Raw genomic sequence first — 21627 nt, forward strand, 5'->3', positions numbered from 1 at the left:
CCCCCCCCCCCCCCCAGTGGAGGGCTCCTAAACAATTTTGACCACCAGAGGATCTTTAACGCGGCACGGATACCACTTCGTTTCGCCTCCATCGAAACGCAGCCACCGGCGGTCGTTGTTATTGTGGTTGTAGGAAGAAGGAAAAGAAAATGCACGGGCCTGCTACTGGCTCAGTAGCTGAGCCACCTCCGCTGCCTCGAGCAGACAGAAGAGAAAATAGAAAACAAAGGAAGAGGGAAAGAAAGACGCACGCCGCAACAACAGCCGTCGTCCACCACCGAAGCGGTGGCGGGTGCAATGACGGCCTACAACAGATAAAAATTCGGTGGCAGGCTAGCCCCTTCTAGTTCACTATGGTTTGAAGAAAGGAAGGCGCCTTATACTTTTGGGGTGGATAGTACGGAATGATTGAGACCTACATCTAACCATGCCACGGTCATGTTTTTTTGGAGCGCAACTTTTTGGCGCCCGGTCCTGCGCTTTGCGCCGTCTTCTCTCGTAACCAGCTCCACAACCGGGGCAGCGCGCGCTCCTGTCGCCACCGTTGGCAGCTGCGTGGCGGCAGGCCTAATTCCCAACTTGGGATGGAAATAGCCGAGACCCTTGAAACTCAAAAAATCCTGTAGGTAATGCATTAGCACATCTTATACTGACAAAAAAAAAAAAATGTTTCTTAACAAGCAATATAACTGAAAAAAAGTAACGTGGCAATATCATAGGTATTCATGTTGCATTTCCTTTTGTGGTTGGGAAAAGCTTGTGTATTTAAGCGGGTGTTTTTTGCAATAAAAGCTGTTATAAGCGCTGTGTCCTGTCTTCAGTTTGTTGTCGCTGTTTTCCTGCACTAACCTTCCATCAAAAAAATGCTGAACTGTGCTGTGTGGCTCCTAATGCATTCCCAGTGTTGCAAATATTTGGAGGGTAAGGTTTCTTTTCCTATGCCTTTCATAAACACTAAAAGAACACTAGTGTGTGGCTTAGGAGGAGACCCTCTGCGTTTTATATACTTTTATAGCATGTACTTCACACTGATCAAGAGGAAAGGGTGGAGAGCAACGAGTGAAGCGCGATGCTATCATAGTGCTCTCATCCTTTACTGCACGAAGAAATGAGTGTAATAAATGTGTTCTGCTAAATGGCTTAACCAAAGCTATAACAGCTTTGCTGATTAATGCACTAACTTAGCCACCATTGCACATATGTTTTGAGGTTTTTCTTAGGCCCTCTGCCAATTTGTTTCCTTTCACACATGCCCAGCAGCTCAGACTTTAAAACTTCTTACTTCATAGAAAAATACTTGTTTTGGCAGCCTGAAACTAATTCTTCCCAGTGGAGTTTTATTGTTACAAAATCTATAATTTTGTCAATATCCCACCATGCTACAAAGTTGTGTACAAGATATTTCACACTTCGCAAAACAGCCTGCATGTCGTCAAATGTTTGTGCAGCTATAATTCCCGGTTTGGAAATAGACGCAACTGACGCACACACAAAACATTGCATCCAAAGCTTTAATAAGAGGCAATGCAACTGTACAATATTATACACTGTGAATGAGGCTCTTATTCTCTTCTTACACTTTTTACACGTGCTGCATAATGCTACAAACAGAAACACATTCTCGCTTTACTCTACGTCTTGTCTTTTGTACAACTTCCTTTGATGGGCACTCATGATTCGTTCCTTGCTAGACTAAGTCTGAAACTAAATTTGACATCTAACAAAGGAACGCCGTGATCAGGAAATCTACCCCAAAATGCCAAAGTCACATTTTCCTCCACGTGACACACCGTCAATCTTGAAACATTAAAAATTCTGCAAAAAAGAAGACAAAAATTATTTTCAATGTGTTTACTTCATATTGCCTATTCACCACAGGAGGTGACTTTTCTTGTTCCCAAAGCTTCAATGCTAGAACTGTCTCTCAATAAAAACCTAGCAACCATAAATTAAACTGTACACCACCCCTGAATCCCCCAAAACCTAGCACTATAATCTATAACCACTACACAACAGCAAGGCAGCTTCATTGCTCAATAAAGCTCAGGCCTGAACCAGCTGTTCACACCAGTGGTCCTGTGAGGCTGCACGGCTGATTTGTTGCTCACAAATTCCATGCTGCTGGTGCCTGATCCTAGGGAAAGACATCTGCGGGGTGCTCAAGAATCTGCCTTGCTGTTGATAGCCTCTTTCCTTTCTGTGATGCGGCCGTAAAAAACTTTATTATGTACACACCATTTGTTCAGACAAATTTCATCTACAGCCGCAGTGCTACATCCATCCCACTTTGGGCAGGATGCAGGGCACGGTTCTTGTGGTGCCTCCTCGACCTGCTACGCAGTTTCCTTCGCCAAACTCTTTACAAAATGCAAAACTGTGCCGCTGTGCTGTGCAGGTCTTCTTGTCCTGAGCCGATGAGTCTTCGTGCAGCGTGGTGACACATGTGGTGGCTGCCTCCGATCCCGATCTGCCTCCATTGCACCTTGGCCAGTGGCAACCAGGTACAGAGAAAAGAGGTGCTGCTTGGGCATAGGACAAGGCGCGCACAGGTGACTAACCCCCCACTGTGGTGGCCCCGCCCACCAGTCTCCCACGCCGGTGCCAATGTCACTCCCTTGACTGGTAAAACAAGATGTAGCCTGACTCCGATGTCTTTGGCGTGTCCGACGTGAGTCCGTAGAAGTCCTCAATCGCCGATGCATCGATTTTCTGCAATATAAGACAATGAACAAAAGTTTGAGGTGCAATGTTTCCTTGGTACACCGAAACATGGTATTTTGAAGCATGCACAGGTATTCTGTAAGACCAATCAACATGAAGCCATCCTCCAAATAACGAGACACACCAGGTGTTTCAGAGAAGCCAGCCACTAATTTTTAAATATAGTCTCTTGTGGTACTAAGACAGCATCTGCAGCACCATAATACCTGCTCTGACATAAGAAATAAGACCAATAATTAAAACTAGCAAGCTGGCTAACTAACTCCTGATCACCTTTTTTACTATTAGGCACCTGATTGACAGAGACTTGCTGCCAGTTGTTAGCACTGACCACGACAGTTTTTAGAATTTAAAAAATGTGCTTCTCCCTGGCACTCTGGCTCAATAAATTTTGGCTACCTCATGCTATCAGATGTGCTCTTAAAAAAAGAAAAGAGAGAGAAAAAAAAGCACTCAAATACACAACCAAGTGATGTCGGTCAATGGTGTTAGTGCCCAATGACATCTGTTCCACGTAGACTGAAAAAATGAGCAGCGGCAAACACCGCTGTTCAGGTAAAGAGTATCATCGCACCTAGCACCGCTTACTGATGACGCTGGAGCACGTCTTAGTGATTGAGTCTTCTGAAAGCACGCATCTTTCGGCATGAGATAGCCAAATTTGTTGTCACAGCACCAAGAGAAGGTTTGTTTTCGAAATTATAAAAACTGATAGTGGAAGTTGTGCTTTGATTAAGCTAATGTATGGGTAACCATTTACTTTCAGGAAAGCAGGACATTAATTTTAAAAATATAGTCTTTTTGAGGCATGAAGAAACAACAGGCTATAAGCTTCTAGCTGCAACCAGGTGCGTAACAGTATTAGTTAAAGTTAATTACGAGAAATTAGTTAACACCCCTGGCCATTCTTCTTATGTCTGCTAACACTGGTTTATAGTGTCACAGAAGCAGTCTTCATACCTCAAAAAGACTTTTTTAAGATTAGTGCCCTGGTTCCCTGAAACATCTAGTACATATATGTACAAGTAAGTGGCTACTCATACATTATCTTATGCCAAATACAAGTACCCCCTAGCCAGCATGCAAACAGAGCCGAGATCACAGCAGGCGAATAAATGTGTCACGAGGATGCATTCCAATTGTGAGTAAATGGTGGTGATTTGCCACCCTTAAAGCAGCTCTAGAAAAAGATGCAAAATCTGTATTCTCTGCAGCAGAATCACTACTGCTACTATGATACGTACACAATTACTTGCTAAACCCTGCCAAACAAAAACTAGGTACTAAAATTGCTAGTTCTACGGGGTTGGGCATGCGTACGGATACCAACTGGAGTACTTTCAAAAAATATCACAAAAGAAGCCTGAGATACATGCCATGCATGAAAGCTAGAAGAATTCAATTTTTTTCATGTTTTTGAAATTCGAAGGAAAGCAGTGTTGCATACAGCAGTACTCACATCAACAATGTCATCATCAAAGAGTAGCCAGAGGCCATGACTCTTAACTATAGAGATGTAATGTCCTCTGTTGGGACCACTTCCACAGTGTATGACTACTGCTACCAGATCGTACATCCGGTCAGGGTTGTAGGCATCATCCGACTGCAGGAGCACAAGAGAACAGTTTCAAAAACAACACTGCATCATGATTTGCAAGACAACCGCCTTAAAGCGATAAGTGTTCCTAAGTGCTCAAGCAGACCTGCTAGTTCCACGGGGTTAGTTATGCACATTGACAAATGCAGCTATACTTAAAGGGCCACTGTCCAGGGAAGGACCTTTTAGGCGAAGGAGCCCAGTGTTTCGATCAGGTACCGGAGATAGTCTGCGCAAAATGCTACAGTGACACGCGCACCGCAAAGCAACGAAAATGCAAATGCTCATGCTCTCCTTCGGGAAGCCAGCTTCCCCGTTTCCTGCGCTGGCCCGTCGAGCCGCAGTAATGACGTATTTCCTGAAAGCGACGTCCATTGCTCCGTCTCGCTGTCAGAGGGTGAAGGATGGATGTCTACCGCTCGCTGCGCGCTTTTCCCTCGCCACAGCCCGACTGAATCCAGAGGCAGGCGCTCCCCCCCCCCCCCCCCCCCCCCCCCCCTTTTTCGCGCAGGCGGAGTGCCACGCCCCATCTTTCGCCACATGCGGAGGAGGAAGGGGAATTTGTCTTGCGGAGGCTAGACGACCGGGTAGGAGAGTGAAAAACCTTTGCGAGGGAACGGAAGGAGAGAAACACGACAGAATCGGGTGATTGGGGTGGCTGTAACTGCGTTATTAGTTACTCTTTTCAAAAACATTTTGCGGCCTTGCGTTATGGGGGCGCAGTCTCACAGTCACCGGGGAAGAAAATATTTTCAAACGGAGGGTGGACAGTGGGCCTTTAAGCTGTGGATCCCCCAAAAAATGCATGCCAGAAGGTTTGTTGCCTCCATTAACTATGAACATTCCAGAAGACAAGGTGGACGGCCCACTATAATTAAGGGCGAAGCTTGGCATCCCTTTCAATAGAGTACAACTCAAGTGAAAATGCTAATATATTCAAAAAAATTTGCTATAGCTAGCCACATGTAACAACAGCACCTAGTCATAAACATGCATCTATAGTCAAGCAAGAAAACAAATAAAGAAGGCTGCTTGTTTTTCTCTAACCATTAAGCTGATGTGAGTCTGGTGCTCTAAATTAGCACAGGCGTCAAGAGGCAGATTTTGAATTTCACAAGCTTTTTTTAGAGCCGGCAAAAGAGTTATGAGGATGGTACCTAATTTCAAACACTTTCAGCCAGCTGTTTTTCAATATGAACAGCAAAATTCGAACTTTTACTTTTTTCCCCACAGCCAATATCTGCAAAGGCTAGAAGCCCCGCCGCAGTGGCACAGTGGTTAAAATGCCCGACCTCTTTGCCGGCGTAGCCGCATGCGGACCCGACCGCCGGCGGCTGCACTTTGATGGAGGCAAAATGGCGAGACGTCCGTGTTCTGTGCGATGTCAGTACACGTTAAAGACCCCTACAATGTCAAAATTACTACACAGCCCTCTACTATGGCTCCTCTTCCTCTCGTGCTACTTTCACTTCCACCTTCCTCCCTTCCCTTACGGCACGATTCAGGTGTCTAAAGAACAAGTGTGAAGGATACTGCACCTTTCCTTTCCTGCAAACCAATTTATTTACAAAACTAGCTAGTCTTGACAAATAAGTTAACCTCGAGAATGAAAAATACTGCAGACAATGCCACGTGAATATCAGCTGCACTGACTGACAAACTAACTTTGAAAAAAAAAAAAAAATAATAAACTACTGTAGAGTATGCCACAACTCTCAAATGCACTTAACTTCATTTGAATAAGAGTGCGTTTTTTTTTAACTTAGAGGCACATTTAGTCGGACACCTTATATATGCATACTAAGATTGAGAAATAAACTGCACGGTTCAAACATCCAGAGAAAAAAAAGTGCGACAGATACTCCACCTTTCCTTTCCTGCAAGCCAATTTAATTTATTTACACAACTAGTTTCTCGGTGGTCTTGCCTGACCACCGGCCGCGGCCCTCCTTTTATGGGGGCCAGAAAGCCGTTGGTCTTGACTGATAAATTAACCCCGAGAATGAAAAATACCGCAGACAATGCCACATGAATATCAGCTGTACTGACTGATAAACTAACTTAAAAAAAAAAAAATAATAATAATAAACTACTGTCGACTATGCCACAGCTCTCAAATGCAGTTAATTTCATTTGCATAAGAGTACATTTTTCTTTTGGAGGAACATTTAGTGGGACACCTTATATATGCATGCAAAGAAATGTTGAGAAAAAAACAAGAAAAACACTGTCAACCTGCTCTGGTGGTTCAGTGGCGATGGTGTTAGCCTGCTAAGCCCAGAGATGTGGGATTTACTCTGGCCATGGAGGCCAGATACTGATGGAGGTAGGACATTGATGCCTACGTGCTTAGGTTTCAAACCCGATCGAAGAACTAATGCTAGAGTGCTTACCGTGTTGAATAACCTTAGTTCAAGGGGAAAGACAACCCTGTAGGAGAGCTTGGTGTGCCTATTCTGTTGCTCCGTGTACTTGAAGCGCTTCAGGTGCAACGCGAGGATCATGGGCAACTTTTTTACCCTCATCCTGAGGAGAAAAAAAAGAGAAGAATCCAAACAGTTTGCAAACAGTATGACCACATATTAAAAGATTCAATGAAAAAAATAGTTCATTCAACCATTGTGACAGCTTGAAATGCAAAGTCAACCATCATGCTCAAATCAGCTGATATTTGATTCCCAGCAGAATTCCAAATCTCCCCCACTGCTCCTCTAAAAGATGTAACTTCTGCTGCAGACTATGAGATTCACTGTTAGCAACAACGGTTATTCGCCAGACTAGCAAGCTTTCTTGAACAATATCACACTGTCCCTGGCCACAGTGACGCTACAGGGTTCGGCAATGGTTAGCACACTCATCCCATCAAAATGTTTTACATATTCAAAAACAGAAAATATGTCTAATCACAGCAGTGCTGAAACATGTCATTGGCAACTTTGCACTGCATGCGCTTTGGTATCAGAGGGCAGGAAATGTAAGTGACCATGTGACGTATAACCGTAGCCCAAGCCTTACAGGAAGCTTGCCTCTTCATTATGCTGCATCTGCAAGAATTTGTAACCTCAGTATGATATGAATACAAAGTTCATCTGTGACGACAAACGCTTGCAGGTACAGCCAGCACACCCACTGTGTGCATCCAGCAAACATATTCCTCGGATGAAGAGAAAAAAAATAAAAAATTAGCTGGTGATTTAGTAACCGTGGAGGGAAACAAGAGCTTCATTACATGGCTGCGCTCATTGCCAAGCTTGGATTAAACACATTGTGCGTTCCTCACACCGCCTTTTCAGGGTCTTATTCTGACATGCCTTCTTCGCGCTCCGACGTGCTACTGTAGCAGGGTGTTCGTCCTCCTCCATCTTGCGCAGTGTTGTAACCAAGGCAGGAGCCCGGGGGCTCCTATTTACACATGTATCGTCCCTCTAGCACAGCACCTTCTACTTCCACGCCACACTGACATCACCTCACATGACCTTGACCTTGACAGTGGTCACAGGCAACTTGGTGGCCTACGTGACTATGCTCCAAAGTCACATGGCGGCCACAAAGCTTAACACAGACGTTTGAACTCTAAATCTCCCTCAAGGTGAAACCAGTGCATACCCAATGGCTCGAGATACCTGGCAATGTGATCTTGACCTTGAAAGTGGTCGCGAGCCATTTGGTGTACTACGTGACTATGCCCCAAAGTCACAGGGCGACCACCAGGCTTAACACTAAAGTTTGACCTATAAATCTCCCTCAAGGTGAAAACTGTGCATACCCGACAGCTCAAGCTATCTGGCGCAGAGAAGCTTTCACTCAAAAAAAAAAAAAATCTAATTTACTTCACATTTGCCCAGGCGGAACATTCATACCGAGTTGATGCTGCAGTTAACGCCGAGAAAATTTCAATGTCTAGTGACGCATCGGGCGCACCAAATACCTGACAGCGACATATCGGAGCAATGGAGCTCGCGCCACGTGCATGTGCAGACTGGTTCCTGCACATGTGTGGCACCATGCAAGTGCCACCAGAGTTTGGGTTCGCATCAAAGCTGCAATGGACGCTGCCTTGGGGAAAGCCCCTCAGGATCATAAGAGGCCTAAATTCATTGCTGGCACATTATAGTATCTCGATTAAAGTTAGGGTACAGTCATTTTAGGGCAGCCATATGAGAGTCGCTGCAAGCCTTTTATCAGCTTAGCTGGCATCACCACATCACCATCGACGCACCGAACGCCGCTTCCCCACATGACAGCAGTGTCGAGCTGAATGCAGGCACGCCAGATTGGAGGCCATTTTCGAGCCGACTTCATGTTCACGCCGCCATGCAGGTTTACAGTGTTAGCATTGTGAGCAGGTGCCTAAAGCTGAGCGGTTGACCCGGCTCCATGAGCAAAAAGCGATTGTAGGAGTGCCATTTTAGGAGAAGCATCTTGAAGGGACATGGCGCATAGTTTGATATATCGAATATTCCATTGAATAGAAATTTGATAAATGGGAACAACACTGCTATGCTTTTGCATGGTATTTTCAAGTGGATATTCTGTGAGTTTTATATATTCGGGACCGCTAAAAATGTGTCCTGAAATTCTGTCAAACACTAGTCATGCTTTTGAACGTTTTTGTGCCTTAGTGAGCATTGCCCTCTTCACAGAAAGAGGAAATGACACCAAAGCTAGTGGAAGCTGGTGGCCACAATGATACTATCTTCTTCTGCAAATAATTTGAAATGTTCTGTCTGGAAGCAGATTAAGGTGAATGTTAACTAGCTTACTATTCCATGAAATATTCAGACATCAGATATGTTTTCAAACTCTGAGGAATCTGATACAGTGAAACTTCACTTGAACGAACTTCAAGGAACCACAGGGAAAAGTTTGTTAGTGAAAGTTCACTCAACTGAAATAAGTGTGCGACAGCTTGTTGCCATTAGGTAAAAAATATTGGATGGTCAAATTGTATAACACCACATTTATTTGTTACTCTGCTCAAGTTCCTTGCAAAGAACGGTGTAATCTTCTACTGCACTTTTACACTTAGGACTGGAGCAGTTCTCAACTAAGTCATTGTGTCTTAGCTCTCATGGACTTTCTCTGGGACAGCGGTCTGCTGGGAAGCAAAGACTTCAAGTTTTTCCAGTGCGATAAGTGCTTCTTTGGCAGATATATTTTGTACTTCGTCATCATTGGTTGAACCTTCCTCGTGTTGGCCTTCTTCAGGTAATGCATTCGCTACAGCATCTTCAGTAGTGAGTGCAGGGCATGTCTCCACCAGGGAGTCACAGGCAGCATATTCCCCAAAAGACAAAGAGCTATCTGCTGTTTCGTTTGCCGCTCATGCTTGACCAGCACGCTTACGCTTCCTAGAGGCTAGGACGAGTAGGTCTAGTAAGGCTGAAGCTGTGGCTATGGCTGGCTGTGGGGCCAACTAAATGCACTAAACACCAAAAAACAAAACAAAAGTCAGGATTGGCTTCGGCAGCCTACGAACTTACTTAGGTAGCCAATCTAGTTCAAAGCTAAATGGCCACTTCTCTTAACATGGCAATGGAGCCCGGTCAGCGGGGAATTCAATGTAAAGACTATGGCAAAAAGGGGTGAGTGGTACTTGTTGAAGTGCTTAATATGAACTAGGAGACATGCGATGGAGCCTCGGAAACTGTTCGTAGAACTGAAATGCGCACTGCACTGAATTTCGTTAAAGTGAAGGGTGTTTGCGTTGAGTTTAATGGAGCGTAAAAGCAACGAAACAAAACAATGTGTGCATTCCCATAACGCTGTTGTAATGCTTTAGCCTGCCCCTTATTACATACCAGGCTTCACATTTACTGACTGCACTGCATTCAGAATGTTTTCGAGACATGTGTTGACACTAAGCAAACACAGATCTTATTGCTTGAAGCAACAATCACAGGCTATAATCTATTTTTCTCATAGTATTCTTTTCATAGTATACCACAGTCAGGATCGTGGATCCGCAGTTAATGCACACAATTTACATAAAACGGTGAACTAGTTAGAGCACATGACAGGATATGACAAGACTACTTTTTTCACATTCTTTCTCTGCACCATTCATCCCTGTCTGTAATTCACTGCATTTCTACAGTTTACTAGGGAACATTCACCAATGTCACAATGGCCACAATTCTGATGCAAATCAAGCACTGTGAAAGGCTGCCAGCGTGCCTCAAGAGATTGACGCCTCTTGCTTCAACCTGTGCTGCCAAAGCTGGGAGCTGGACAATTAAAATTGGACGGACACTTAAAAATGCTTCGTGCATGAATGCAAAAGCATTATAGTTCCATGGATGGAACGTTTTTGACTGATGGTTTTTGACAAGTAGTAAAACTCTTTGCACTGGTACTGCATTTGGTGTGCCTGTGACACATGCATGTACGCGCTCACGCAACTCTTCGCAAAGAGACTTCCAACTCGTATCGCATGAGCGTTGGCGCAACCGAGTCGTGTGACAGGTGGTCCTGTTCCTTCCGATGCTCTGCTCCCTTGTGATGCTTTTCCCCTTGGTGTACGCTATCCATTAACCTTCTTTCTCTGCCAGCACCCTCTAATTGATATTGGTTTCACCGCGCTAACACATTGAACGACAGAAAAGACAAACACCACGGAGCGCGAACTAACAAATGGTTTTAATGGATGAAACGGAAGTCATTTTATACACAAAACGTGGTCGTCATCAAAGAAACATAAACAACGAGGAAACATGAGGAAACAATCATCGCAGGTAACAAAGGCATACAGCAAGACACACTCATCGCGATAATCTAAGCAAATCAACTTCTTTCGCAGACGACAGTGATACGTTGCTGATACACATATCGGCCCCGACGGATTTTATTTCAAACGCTTCTGTGATCTCTCTTTCGGTTTTATTATCAGAATGCGAAATAACAGCGTTTTTTTCAAATTGAGGCTTACATTTGCAGTGCTGGCAATGAGTAGCCAGCTTCCCTGGATGCGCGATTGATTTGCAATTGTTAACATGCTCATTTAGCCTTTTGTTTATGCACCGACCCGTTTGGCCGACATACTTCAATCCGCATGAGAGGGGGATGGAATAAACCACGCCTGTATCGCATTCGACGTGTTTCCTCTCATGGTTGGTGGTGCAAAGTAGTTTGGGTGTTTCATCGAGTCTGTTTATTTTTGCGCACAACCCCGATAGCTTTTTGGGTGCCGTGAACACCACAGGAACTTCGTGCCTGCCTGCAATCTTTTTTAGACCGTGCGATACTCCGTGTACACACGGGATGACAGTCGGACGCGTGATCTTCTTGGAACCTTCAGGGTCATTTTTTTCCTTATTTTTTGCGGTCAATGTTTTTAGGATTTTTTCTGAAATCGAGGCCAGGAGAATATCAGGGTACCCGCTATCTTTTAACCTTGCAACCTGTTGGATAATTCCTTGCTCTACCTTATGCACGCATGACTTCCTGATGCTCTGAATTATACATGTATTAGCGTTTGACCGTTTGATTAATTTTGAGTGTCCGGAATCATACCTTTAAATCGCCTTCTCTCCTTTTGTCTTGTAAAGCCAACACGTGTGCTCTAGGCCCTTATGAATTTCGAGGTCCAGAAACCTAATCACCGATTGTTCCGGCAGTTCAAACGAGAATTTTAGTCCCTTGAACGCTGTTTCAAACAAATTAATAACCAAGTTGGGGTTTATAGTACTGCTTGCATCACCAGGAAAACACACCAAAAAATCATCAACATAACGGAAACATGCAAGCACTCCGAGGGATTCGAGCTGGTGCTTCAATGCCCTATTTCCTTTTGCCATGTACAGGTCAGACAAAATCGGCGCCAAGAAGGAGCCAATGCAGATCCCAGTGCACTGCTCGAAAAGGTTCCCTTCGAATTCGACAAACAGAGATCCCAAGTACAAGTGAAGCAAGTCTAAAAAAGCACGAACACTAGTACCGCATTGATTCTGGAATTTTGTGGGCCCAAAGTACTCCACAGCCTCCTCGACGGCGGTCACGGCATCGAGGACTGCAAATGTAAGCCTCAATTTGAAAAAAACGCTGTTATTTCGCATTCTGATAATAAAACCGAAAGAGAGATCACAGAAGCGTTTGAAATAAAATCCGTCGGGGCCGATATGTGTATCAGCAACGTATCACTGTCGTTGTCTGCGAAAGAAGTTGATTTGCTTAGAATATCGCGATGAGTGTGTCTTGCTGTATGCCTTTGTTACCTGCGATGATTGTTTCCTCATGTTTCCTCGTTTATGTTTCTTTGATGACGACCACGTTTTGTGTATAAAATGACTTCCGTTTCATCCATTAAAACCAGTTGTTAGTTCGCGCTCCGTGGTGTTTGTCTTTTCTGTCGTTCAATGTGTTAGCGCGGTGAAACCAATATGAATAACCAACTAGGCCCAATTCTCGCCGTTTTAGCACCCTCTAAAGTCCTGTTCCTTCCGATGCTCTGCTCCCTTGTGATGCTTTTCCCCTTGGTGTACGCTATCCATTAACCTTCTTTCTCTGCCAGCACCCTCTAAAGTCCTATTTCCCTGTACTCCTCTCACACCCTACCTACAATAGTGGGTCAGTGGTTAGGACGAGCTCAACTGCTGCCCTCGACAACTCAGGTTAGGACCTGGCTGTGGCGGCCAAGCTTTTACGGAGGCGAAACAGAAATTGTGCTTTTGTGCTGTGCGATATACGTATACATGTTCCCCAGGTTGGTAGAAATTATGCCATAGTCCTTCACCCACAGCAACTTTTTCTCTCTTTCCCTTCCACCTTCCTCCCTTTCCTCATAGAGTAGTTCAGCGTTCCACCAAGAGAAACAAGTATCATGCCTTTCATTCTCTCACAACCAATTTTCATATGCCCTCTTTGTTTCCTCACTCAAATTTTGCTCTCCAAATCTGAGAGCTGCGAAGATGGCAAGAAGTTGAGAGGGAACTACTGTGCCCCAATTCCAACTACAACTATGGGTTTTGTTGTAATGGGATATATACAGGGTTCTCCCCATGATGGGTGGCAGTGGTTTTGCTGCCCGCTTCTCAGGATTCAAATGTGTCCTGTTAATTTCTATGGCTATGATGTTGCAAGCCATCCATTTCAGATGCTGCAGTGGGCATCACTGATCTTTTTATTTTGGGATGGCGTCATGCTATTCTAACACCAATCATATTTGTATCTCTTGCATCAGAGAGCTTCCTCCACTTTTTGAGTAGACTGAACTGCTGTGGTTTGAGGATGCTTCACCGAATGTATCACAGCCCATGCAGTGAAGTAGCCCCATAATGCAAAGGGGCCATTTGCGATGAGGCATTACTGCTGCGACGTCGCACTGCAAAAAGGGCTGTAGTGGTGCTTGTGATTTTAGAGCAATTCTTCTAACTGCTAACTGACAACGAGCCCATCACTGTGCTCAGTCACATCATGTGACCAGCGCACCTGCCAACCCTCTCATGTTCTCATGACGCCACAGTACGACGATACCGGCAGAAGTCATTTTTCTGTTACAACGAGGACATAATGCCATCGCATGATACTCTCTATAGACTACAAGCATGACCAAACATATGAAAGAATCCATCTAAAACACCCCAAATAAAGAGGCGCAAGGAACTATACTCATTTTATGAGTTTTATACACTTTCACCAACAGACAATACTTGGCCAGTTGTGTGCAATCAATTCAGAGCATAAATGATGCATGAAAAAAACTCTGTGCTAAGATCTTCACTAAGTGGACACTTGCCTTTTTTGTGCTTCCTGCTTGCTACAGCAGTTTTCACAGTAGTACTTGTGCTCACTGCACAGCGTCTCGGTGTTGCTAAACCCTCTTAGGCAATGTGTTATGGATGTGTTTTGGCTCACATCCACAGAGAGGTCTAAGAAGTCCTCGTCTTTGCTGCTTACCTGAAATGCACGTTTAGGGAAAACTATTAGGACATGGCTGAGAAGTCACTGCTAGTTTTAAAAACTATCCTTAGTACTTGCTTGAAATTAATGAGAAGCCAATGAAGAAACTAGCCAAGATGTAATGGCTATGATGGTGCTATGTCACTGAGTTTTCTCCATATATTATAAACAATGTCAATGTATGTGAGCGCTCTTCCCTTAGTCTTATAAATTCACATAATTTAGAAAAGATGCCCCATCTATACGCTTTCACTGCACAAGCCACACAGACCATTTTAATCAGACTGTAGCCCCACACAAGAGCAAGACAACAAAAGGTTAGTTATGATGTTAAAACATGTTTCACACTGTGTATAGTGCATTCATCTAAAATAGGTACTGCACTAATATCGCACCCTGTGTAACAAATGATTTCGCTTACAGTGTAAAGAAATAATATAATGTAGCTGCATTATACGGCTGAGCACAGATTCGCTCGCATCTCATTAATATGAATACTATAGCTGCTGAGTGAAATTGTCCATAAAATGAGTTGTCTGCAATAATGACCTGTTCAGAAAAGGTAACTTTTTGAAGTTCAACGTACATGGGTTCGACTGAAGCTGACACCCTGACTGTTTCCTGCTAATTTGCCCAAGTCTGCACTGTCTCTGTGGTCTGCCAGAATGAAGCCATCAAATTACGACCCCTCTCCCCCTACCAGCTTTTTTTTTAAATACAATCTTGAAAACTTGCAGGCAGACAAGTTATAGGTTTTGCAGCAGAATTTGTGGTAGTATCGTTAAAGCTGCTAACTGAAGTATGAGCCCACCCTGCCCTGTTAGCAGAACACAGCAGCTGGTTAAAGAGCAACAAGAACACTGACCGTCTCGCAGTTTAGGCACCTCGTCTCGTTGGTCAGTGTCCCCTGGAAGATGTCATGCACCCAGGTTGGCTCGGGCTTTGGGGGTTGTGTGCCACCTGCCTGGTTCTGCGCACTTAGCGTTGCGCCTGCCGAGGCCATCGGACCGCCAAGCGTGTGTGCCCCGTCACTGGTGCACTTGTTGCCCTTGGCGTTGGATTGGGAGCCCTGCTGTTTCTCGGCCTGCAAGATGTCAGCGATGGTGTTCAGCAGGTAGTTGAGAAACTCGTGCGCATCCTGCTGCATGTAGTTGTCGAAGAGCTCGTTCTCCTTGCGCAGCCGCGCAATGAACTTCTTGGGTGCAATGGTGCCCGTCTTCTTCTTCTGATTGGCGATGCTATGAAACAAGTCAGCCAGGCAGGTAAGCAGCGTTTCCTTCGTGCGCTTGTTGCGCGCCTTGTATTCGAGCACTTTGTCCCGGAACGGCTTGCAGAAGTAGAGTGCTTGAAGTACGGAGTTGCAGTAGCAGGTGTTACCAAACTGTGTGAGGAGGCAGTGAGTTTCAGTCAGTGAGAGAATGGCACTTCCACAGTATACATACAGCATATCCAAAATTTCTGGGTTACCTTGTTAAGCTCAGGCCCGGATTCTGAAACGCTCCTAACTTTAGACCGCTTCCTAACCTTCCGCAAGGAGCCCTCCATGCTCCCTAAACGTAAGGCGCCCCCAGAAGGCAAATGCGTATTCCAGAAGCTCCCCATCGCCTTCCCTGCCTAAGGAGCGCCTCAGCAAAGGAGGCCGAACCGAAAAGAGTGCTGGTTTCGAGACTATACGCAAAAGATGCAAAAAATATGCACTGTATTGCTAAAGTATACTGCTAGCGTTGTTAACTTTATAGTTTCATCGATACATCTGGCCATAAATTCTATTTGTTTGGTTAAGCACCAAAAAAAGAATGACAAAAGCGCTGTATTGGACGGGAAAGCAAACTCAGTCTGGCAACCGTCGTAACATCTGACCGGCGTCGAGAGGTCACATCGCCATCGTCGCCGCGCGTCGCTGCATTTTGTTGGTTTTGTCCTCGCGTTTCGATTGCCTTCTGTGTAGTATTCGAGCGGATTCTGCCTGTCGGTGAGATGCCGGAGACGAGACACCGCCGGTGCCTTGTAAACACCGCCGTAAACAAGTTCAGTCGCGCGTCGCAGAAATCTTGCGTAACTTTCAAAGCTGTCGTCTTCCGATAGGTAACGCAGCGTCATTCTTGCTGCTCGCTAGAACAAACGGCAGAAAACAGTTTTGCTGTCCGCGAGAACTGGCAAGCACCGAACCCAAAGACAGACTCAAGCGTCAGCAGACCGCGGCCATCTTGACTGCACACGACACCTGCCCGTAGCCAAGCGTACCGCGTGCACAGTCGTGCGGAGAAGCATGCGTTCAGGTAGAGGAGCGACGTTAGGAAGCACGAAGGTAACATCCTGGCAGCCTAAGCTCAGGGAAGCACCAAGGGGGCCCTAACTTAGGGCCCCTTAGTAAGGGACGTTTCAGAATTGACGTCAGGCCGCCTTAGAGTGTGTGAGGAGCCCTTAGTAAGGCAAGGAGTGTTTCAGAATTCGGGCCTCAGTGCTGAGCGAGGCCATGAAAAGGAACTTAACTGCATTTCACATGATGTCATCGGCATTTTGCACTTAAAGTTAATAAGTAGCTGCCCTTCTCTATTACTTGTCCATCTAACACAATCCAATGTACATCATGTACACTAATCAGAAGCTTGTGCTTTCAATTTGCAGGTTTCGTAAAGAAAAAGAGTTTGAGTTCAAAGAAAAAGTTTGTTTTGGTGTCAACACGAAACACCCAGCAAAATACACAAAATACAGGAGCAGTGCATTTTGGTGCCACTGATAACATTTTGCAGTTTTATCTTGCCAAAGAGCGAGAATTGTCACAGCAGCTATGTGGTCAAACTATAAGTAAGTCTGCTTGGGCAAGCAGTACGCTAAACACCTTATTACAGGTCAACATGAGTATTTGGCATACATTTTACATTTGCTCAAAACTCTGCTTTTTATCCTGCCCCAGAAATATTGTGGTACTGCTACAACCTGAAACACATGCCCCAGACGTCAGTCCATCAACACAGTCCATCTACCTCAATGTTGATGCCCCTGACATTAGTGCAAGGTTGCTGTGCACATAGTGTAGAACATGACATTAATATGACCTAGGAAAAGGTGTGCAAATTGCAAAGACTAAACAACAGACATATTTCACAGGCAGCACAGCATTAATGAAAAAATGTCAGCAAAGTTATCAGGAAATAGACATTTAGCAAAGAAAAGCAAATTGGAGACGTATGGCTGGGATTATTTACAGTATGTAAAGCAGGCAGCAAAATAAATGTGTGACAGTCACTGACAATAACAAAAGAAATGTGCTAATCCTTACATGTACAAATTCATTTTCCTCCGTCAATTAGGCAACAATCCATGCATAAATAATTGTATGATGAAAAGCATGATAGTGATATGAAGTTTTTTTTTTTTCTTTTTTCCTAATAACACTCTTCATTCACAAATTACAGGAGTGTCACAAGTCCACATTATTACTGCATATTCAGTTTACCTTTGCCTCTATAAAACATTCATAGCTGCTTTTTATTAAAAAAAAAAAGTCAGTCTAACATACTATTGCTTTACCCATTAAAGCATGTCACTAACGAAGGGAAAATTTGGCATACACACACAACATAAATGACAAGCTTTTAAAAAACAATAATTTTTGGACGCAAACTTATCATGCATATGGTGAACAGTACGCTACAGTAATATCGGACTAGAAGAATGCATGTACTTACATTTACAAGACCAAAATAATGCTCATTTGATGGAAACTGATCGTGACCTATCTCCTTCTCCAACAATGATCCATTTGCTCCCTGAACAAAGCAAAAAAAAAAAAAAAAGGACAAGTGATTATTTCAAGCATGAGATAAACGTGTCGAAACAGCTGGTATCGACAACTGTCGCTGCCCGAAACTATGATCTGAAATAAGAGCCGTGAAAGACTAGTTGCGCACTTGGGTTGCAAGCAGGTACAGTACGCCCACCTAACTACAATTACTACATCGCAGGGACTGTAAAACGCTTGCAGAAAAAGAAGATCGCCAAAAGAGAAAGCTTAAGATGTTTTTGACGACGGACAGGAGCAAAAACTAGCAACCAACACTGCCGAAGGCCGATCAGTTGCGTGCAGGAAAAAACATAAAAAATAAAAGAAAGATGATCACCGACCATCCCCTCTCCTCCTACAATACGCTTCGAAAACGCTCGAATTATATCCGGCAGAAAATCAAGAGCGTCAGGTCCTGTAACAAGAACTAAAAGCTCACTGTCCGAAACGGCAATATTCAATTAAGCAAGAGTCGCACGCATTCTGAGACCACAGTTGATTTTGAATCTCGTGGACGTTCGCCACACCGGTCACCTGGCGAATTTATCGCTCCCAACGCATCCAAGGAGAGACGCTTTAGCAGTTGCATTCGACGGAACTGCGTCCAAGATCGACAGCCTCTTATCAGAGATGTCGATGGCTTTAGGCGCATTATCAGAGCTTATATATAACACGACTCTCACGCAACCCGGTTCGCGAATGTCGGCGACTCGCAACACGGCCCGACGCTATTCAGCCACCAGCTCCGTATTAATGAAAATTATGCGATCGTTCCTGTAAATTATAGCCTTTCGAACCGCGACAATAAGGTAGAGAGTCTGATTGAAGGGAAATTTAGATGTTTAAGGTGGCATTCCACGGCGAAATCGCCCGATTACACTTCTGAATAGTCGGCCCGTAATCACTGGTTCCCGACGTCACCGTAAAAAATATTAGAAACTTCTTAAAAGGTGGCTACAAAGGCGTCGCCTGGAAGTAAATGAAGTCCAAGATGCTCACCATTTTTCATTTTTCACGCGTCAAACCTTGAATGCCTTCCTTGCCTTCAACAGCGCCATTTTTGTTGGCTGCCGGAGTCGGCCTCATTTAACCGCACACTCGTAGTACTAGAAACATTTCGCGTGAAAAAAAAAAAAAAAAATTAGTTAAATTTTGTGTTCCACGCATTATAGATCAGACTAAATATTTTTATTCTAACACATGTTTGCGTAGTGTTACAGTTACAGCTTTATTCTGTGCATTTGCATCGGCTGCCGTTCCTGCGACGGGATCTACCTTGCTGGGACACAGTTACATGTTATCTTCTCAATTAATTAGCAACGTCTAATTCCTCTTTATGTTAAATAGTGTTTATAACATGTGAATTCTTTACGTGAAATTACTATCGCAGCTTATGAAAGTGCCGCATGCACTGACAAAATCGAGAAAACGCTGAAAAGGTGCGCAAAATGCCTGTTCGCAGCAGACGAGCGCGCACTTTCTCACTTTCTGTTTTGTGTAACGATTACGCGCAACTGCGTAAGTGGCTCAATCTAAAAATTGCGACTTTATTTAATGAAGTCTTAGCTACAGTCGCTGTGTGCTGATTACAAGTGCAATGACTACTAACTTTGTGCTTCCGTGAAGGAAAGTTCTCAGCGCCCGCTTTATTTTACTGCGCGTCTGCTACACTGCGGCGATGCATTCTCTGGGCGGTAGATGTCTCCCAACGCGGCAGCGTGGCCTAGTTCATAGATCTGTACATGCGAGTTCACGGAAATCTGTGTTTTGCTGGTGCTAAAACTAAACCTATAGTATTGTATATAACAGGAGTGCGGTAAACAATCATGGGGAAAGACAGGAAGGCCAAGAAAGACAAGTTAGAAGAGTAAGTAATCGGTGAACCTCACGCAATGTCTCTCCGCTCTGTGCAATGCATCAACCGTATGTCGGTGACAATAAGCCTAACATTTTAACGAAAAAAACATGTGCTCATACAGCGTTGGTGCTTCGTGACAGTCAGAATGTATTATAGAGCACCCAAGTATTAGTGCAATACATCTCTTAGTGCTTGTGAGCGCTTTGACATCGCATAGTGCCTTGACAGGTTCAGGGTCAATGACGGCGCTCCACTGGCCACCGGCGGTGTGGCGTAGCCGCTCGTGCAGCAGCCGGCGGTCACTGGTTTTGCGCGTTTTTATGTAAATTAATGCACGTATGGTTTACTGCTAAGAACGTTTGCTTCGGATGTTACCGAGATCTGCTGCTGTTCTCAACAATAAAGATGCTATAATGTGTCCCATATCAGGGCATCGCGAAGTGTGCAGCGTGGCATCTTGAATAATTTCACGAACAGTGAATATTTGTTCTGGTGTTAATTTGTGACATGTTTAGTTTCTGTACGCTGTGCGAATTTGATGTTTGCGGAAAGGAAATACCGTTTGGCCTTACTGTACTGAGTTCTATCTCATGATTGTGGTCACTATATGGGCCTGGAAATAAGCCAAGTATGTAGTGCAGAGTTACATGCGCAATCCTTCGCTTTAAACAGTGATGACACTTTGGCGCAAGACATGGACAGTCTTACCATTACCGACAAGGGTTCCAAGAAAAAGGTGAGCGAAGTTTGTGATTATTAGCAAAGTGACCTTTTTGCTTTTTCCCCCCTCAGGCATAATAGACCTTTAGAATTAGTTGCACACAACTCTGGTAGTAATGTTGCAGCACTTGCAGTGTTAGTATTTTATTGTACCATATGATGTCGTGGTCTTGAGTAGTGGTAGTAATAACTTCATTAAAACATTCCAAACTTATATCGACCGGAAACAGAGGTCACTGCCATAACAGTGCTAAGCGAAACATATTCCCTTTTCTCTGACTACATATTCCAAAACAGCTGCATGGAATCCAATCTTATGAGAGCACAAACAGCTATGTACGTGTTTGTGAAGAAATCAAATGATGCCATCGGCATTGGCGGCAGAGATTAAGAGTTGAAAATTGTACCTGACTTGTTTTGCTCAAATATTTAGGGGACCCAAGGTGGAGTAGATTTGTAATACGGGGGTAATTACTCATTGACATCCATCCAAGCACAGCCTTACGGCTACAAAGAAAAGCTATACAGCTTTCTCACTGCGCTTGAGTGGATGCCAATGAGTAATTACTCTTTTATTATGACTTATTTTACTTCACTAGTTCAGGGTTCAGTGCTCTTTCATACCATGTAGCCATATTCTTCCTCTCGTTCTACGTGGATTTTTTAGTTAAAATCGCAGTTAAATGAACCGGATGGCCGGAGGCGGAAGCCTGGAGAGCCGTTGTTTGCCGCTCATTTATAAGGGCGTCATAATGGTTGCCACTTAGGAGGGAAGAAACATGGTAAAGACTGCGCGTTTGGCTAATCTGTTTATCACAGTCTCCTCAGACTTGCACTCTGCATGGGTAGTAATCATCATGGCACCCATGACTTGGCATGCAAGCCTGCTCATTTTTTTTTTTGTATGCTGGAATGTTGAATCACTTAAGGAAATGTGTCTTTAAGGAAATATAAATTACATTTAACATCCACTTGAGCATAGCATAATTGAAAAGGAAAGTTTTGCAGATTTCTCACTCTTTGTCACACTGTGTAGTCATCACTACA

At 44.3% G+C, this 21627-nt stretch overlaps 2 protein-coding genes across 2 annotated transcripts in view; one reads left to right on the forward strand and one right to left on the reverse strand.

Moving 5' to 3' along the window:
• Positions 1-1497: 1497 nt before the first annotated feature.
• Positions 1498-19100, reverse strand: Usp12-46 (Ubiquitin-specific protease 12/46). The gene is made up of 7 exons (XM_084601191.1): positions 19002-19100; positions 17908-17988; positions 15081-15596; positions 14052-14212; positions 6712-6844; positions 4181-4324; positions 1498-2709 (listed from the first exon to the last, which is right to left on the reverse strand). The coding sequence occupies exons 1-7, from the start codon at positions 19002-19004 to the stop codon at positions 2608-2610; spliced, it is 1140 nt and encodes a 379-aa protein (XP_084457317.1). The 5' UTR covers positions 19005-19100; the 3' UTR covers positions 1498-2607.
• A 578-nt stretch (positions 19101-19678) lies between these two features.
• eIF5B (eukaryotic translation initiation factor 5B) overlaps positions 19679-21627 on the forward strand; it is a 43111-nt gene continuing 41162 nt past the window's right edge. The window contains exons 1-2 of the mRNA XM_084601188.1: positions 19679-19869; positions 20533-20596. Coding sequence (XP_084457314.1) covers positions 19829-19869; positions 20533-20596 — 105 coding nt within the window. The 5' untranslated portion in view covers positions 19679-19828. The remainder of the gene's footprint in view (positions 19870-20532; positions 20597-21627) is intronic.

The sequence above is a fragment of the Amblyomma maculatum genome, chromosome 4, assembly GCF_055883805.1.
Source record: "Amblyomma maculatum isolate TAMU_Amacu chromosome 4, ASM5588380v1, whole genome shotgun sequence".
In the NCBI taxonomy this organism is placed as follows: Eukaryota; Metazoa; Arthropoda; class Arachnida; order Ixodida; family Ixodidae; genus Amblyomma; species Amblyomma maculatum.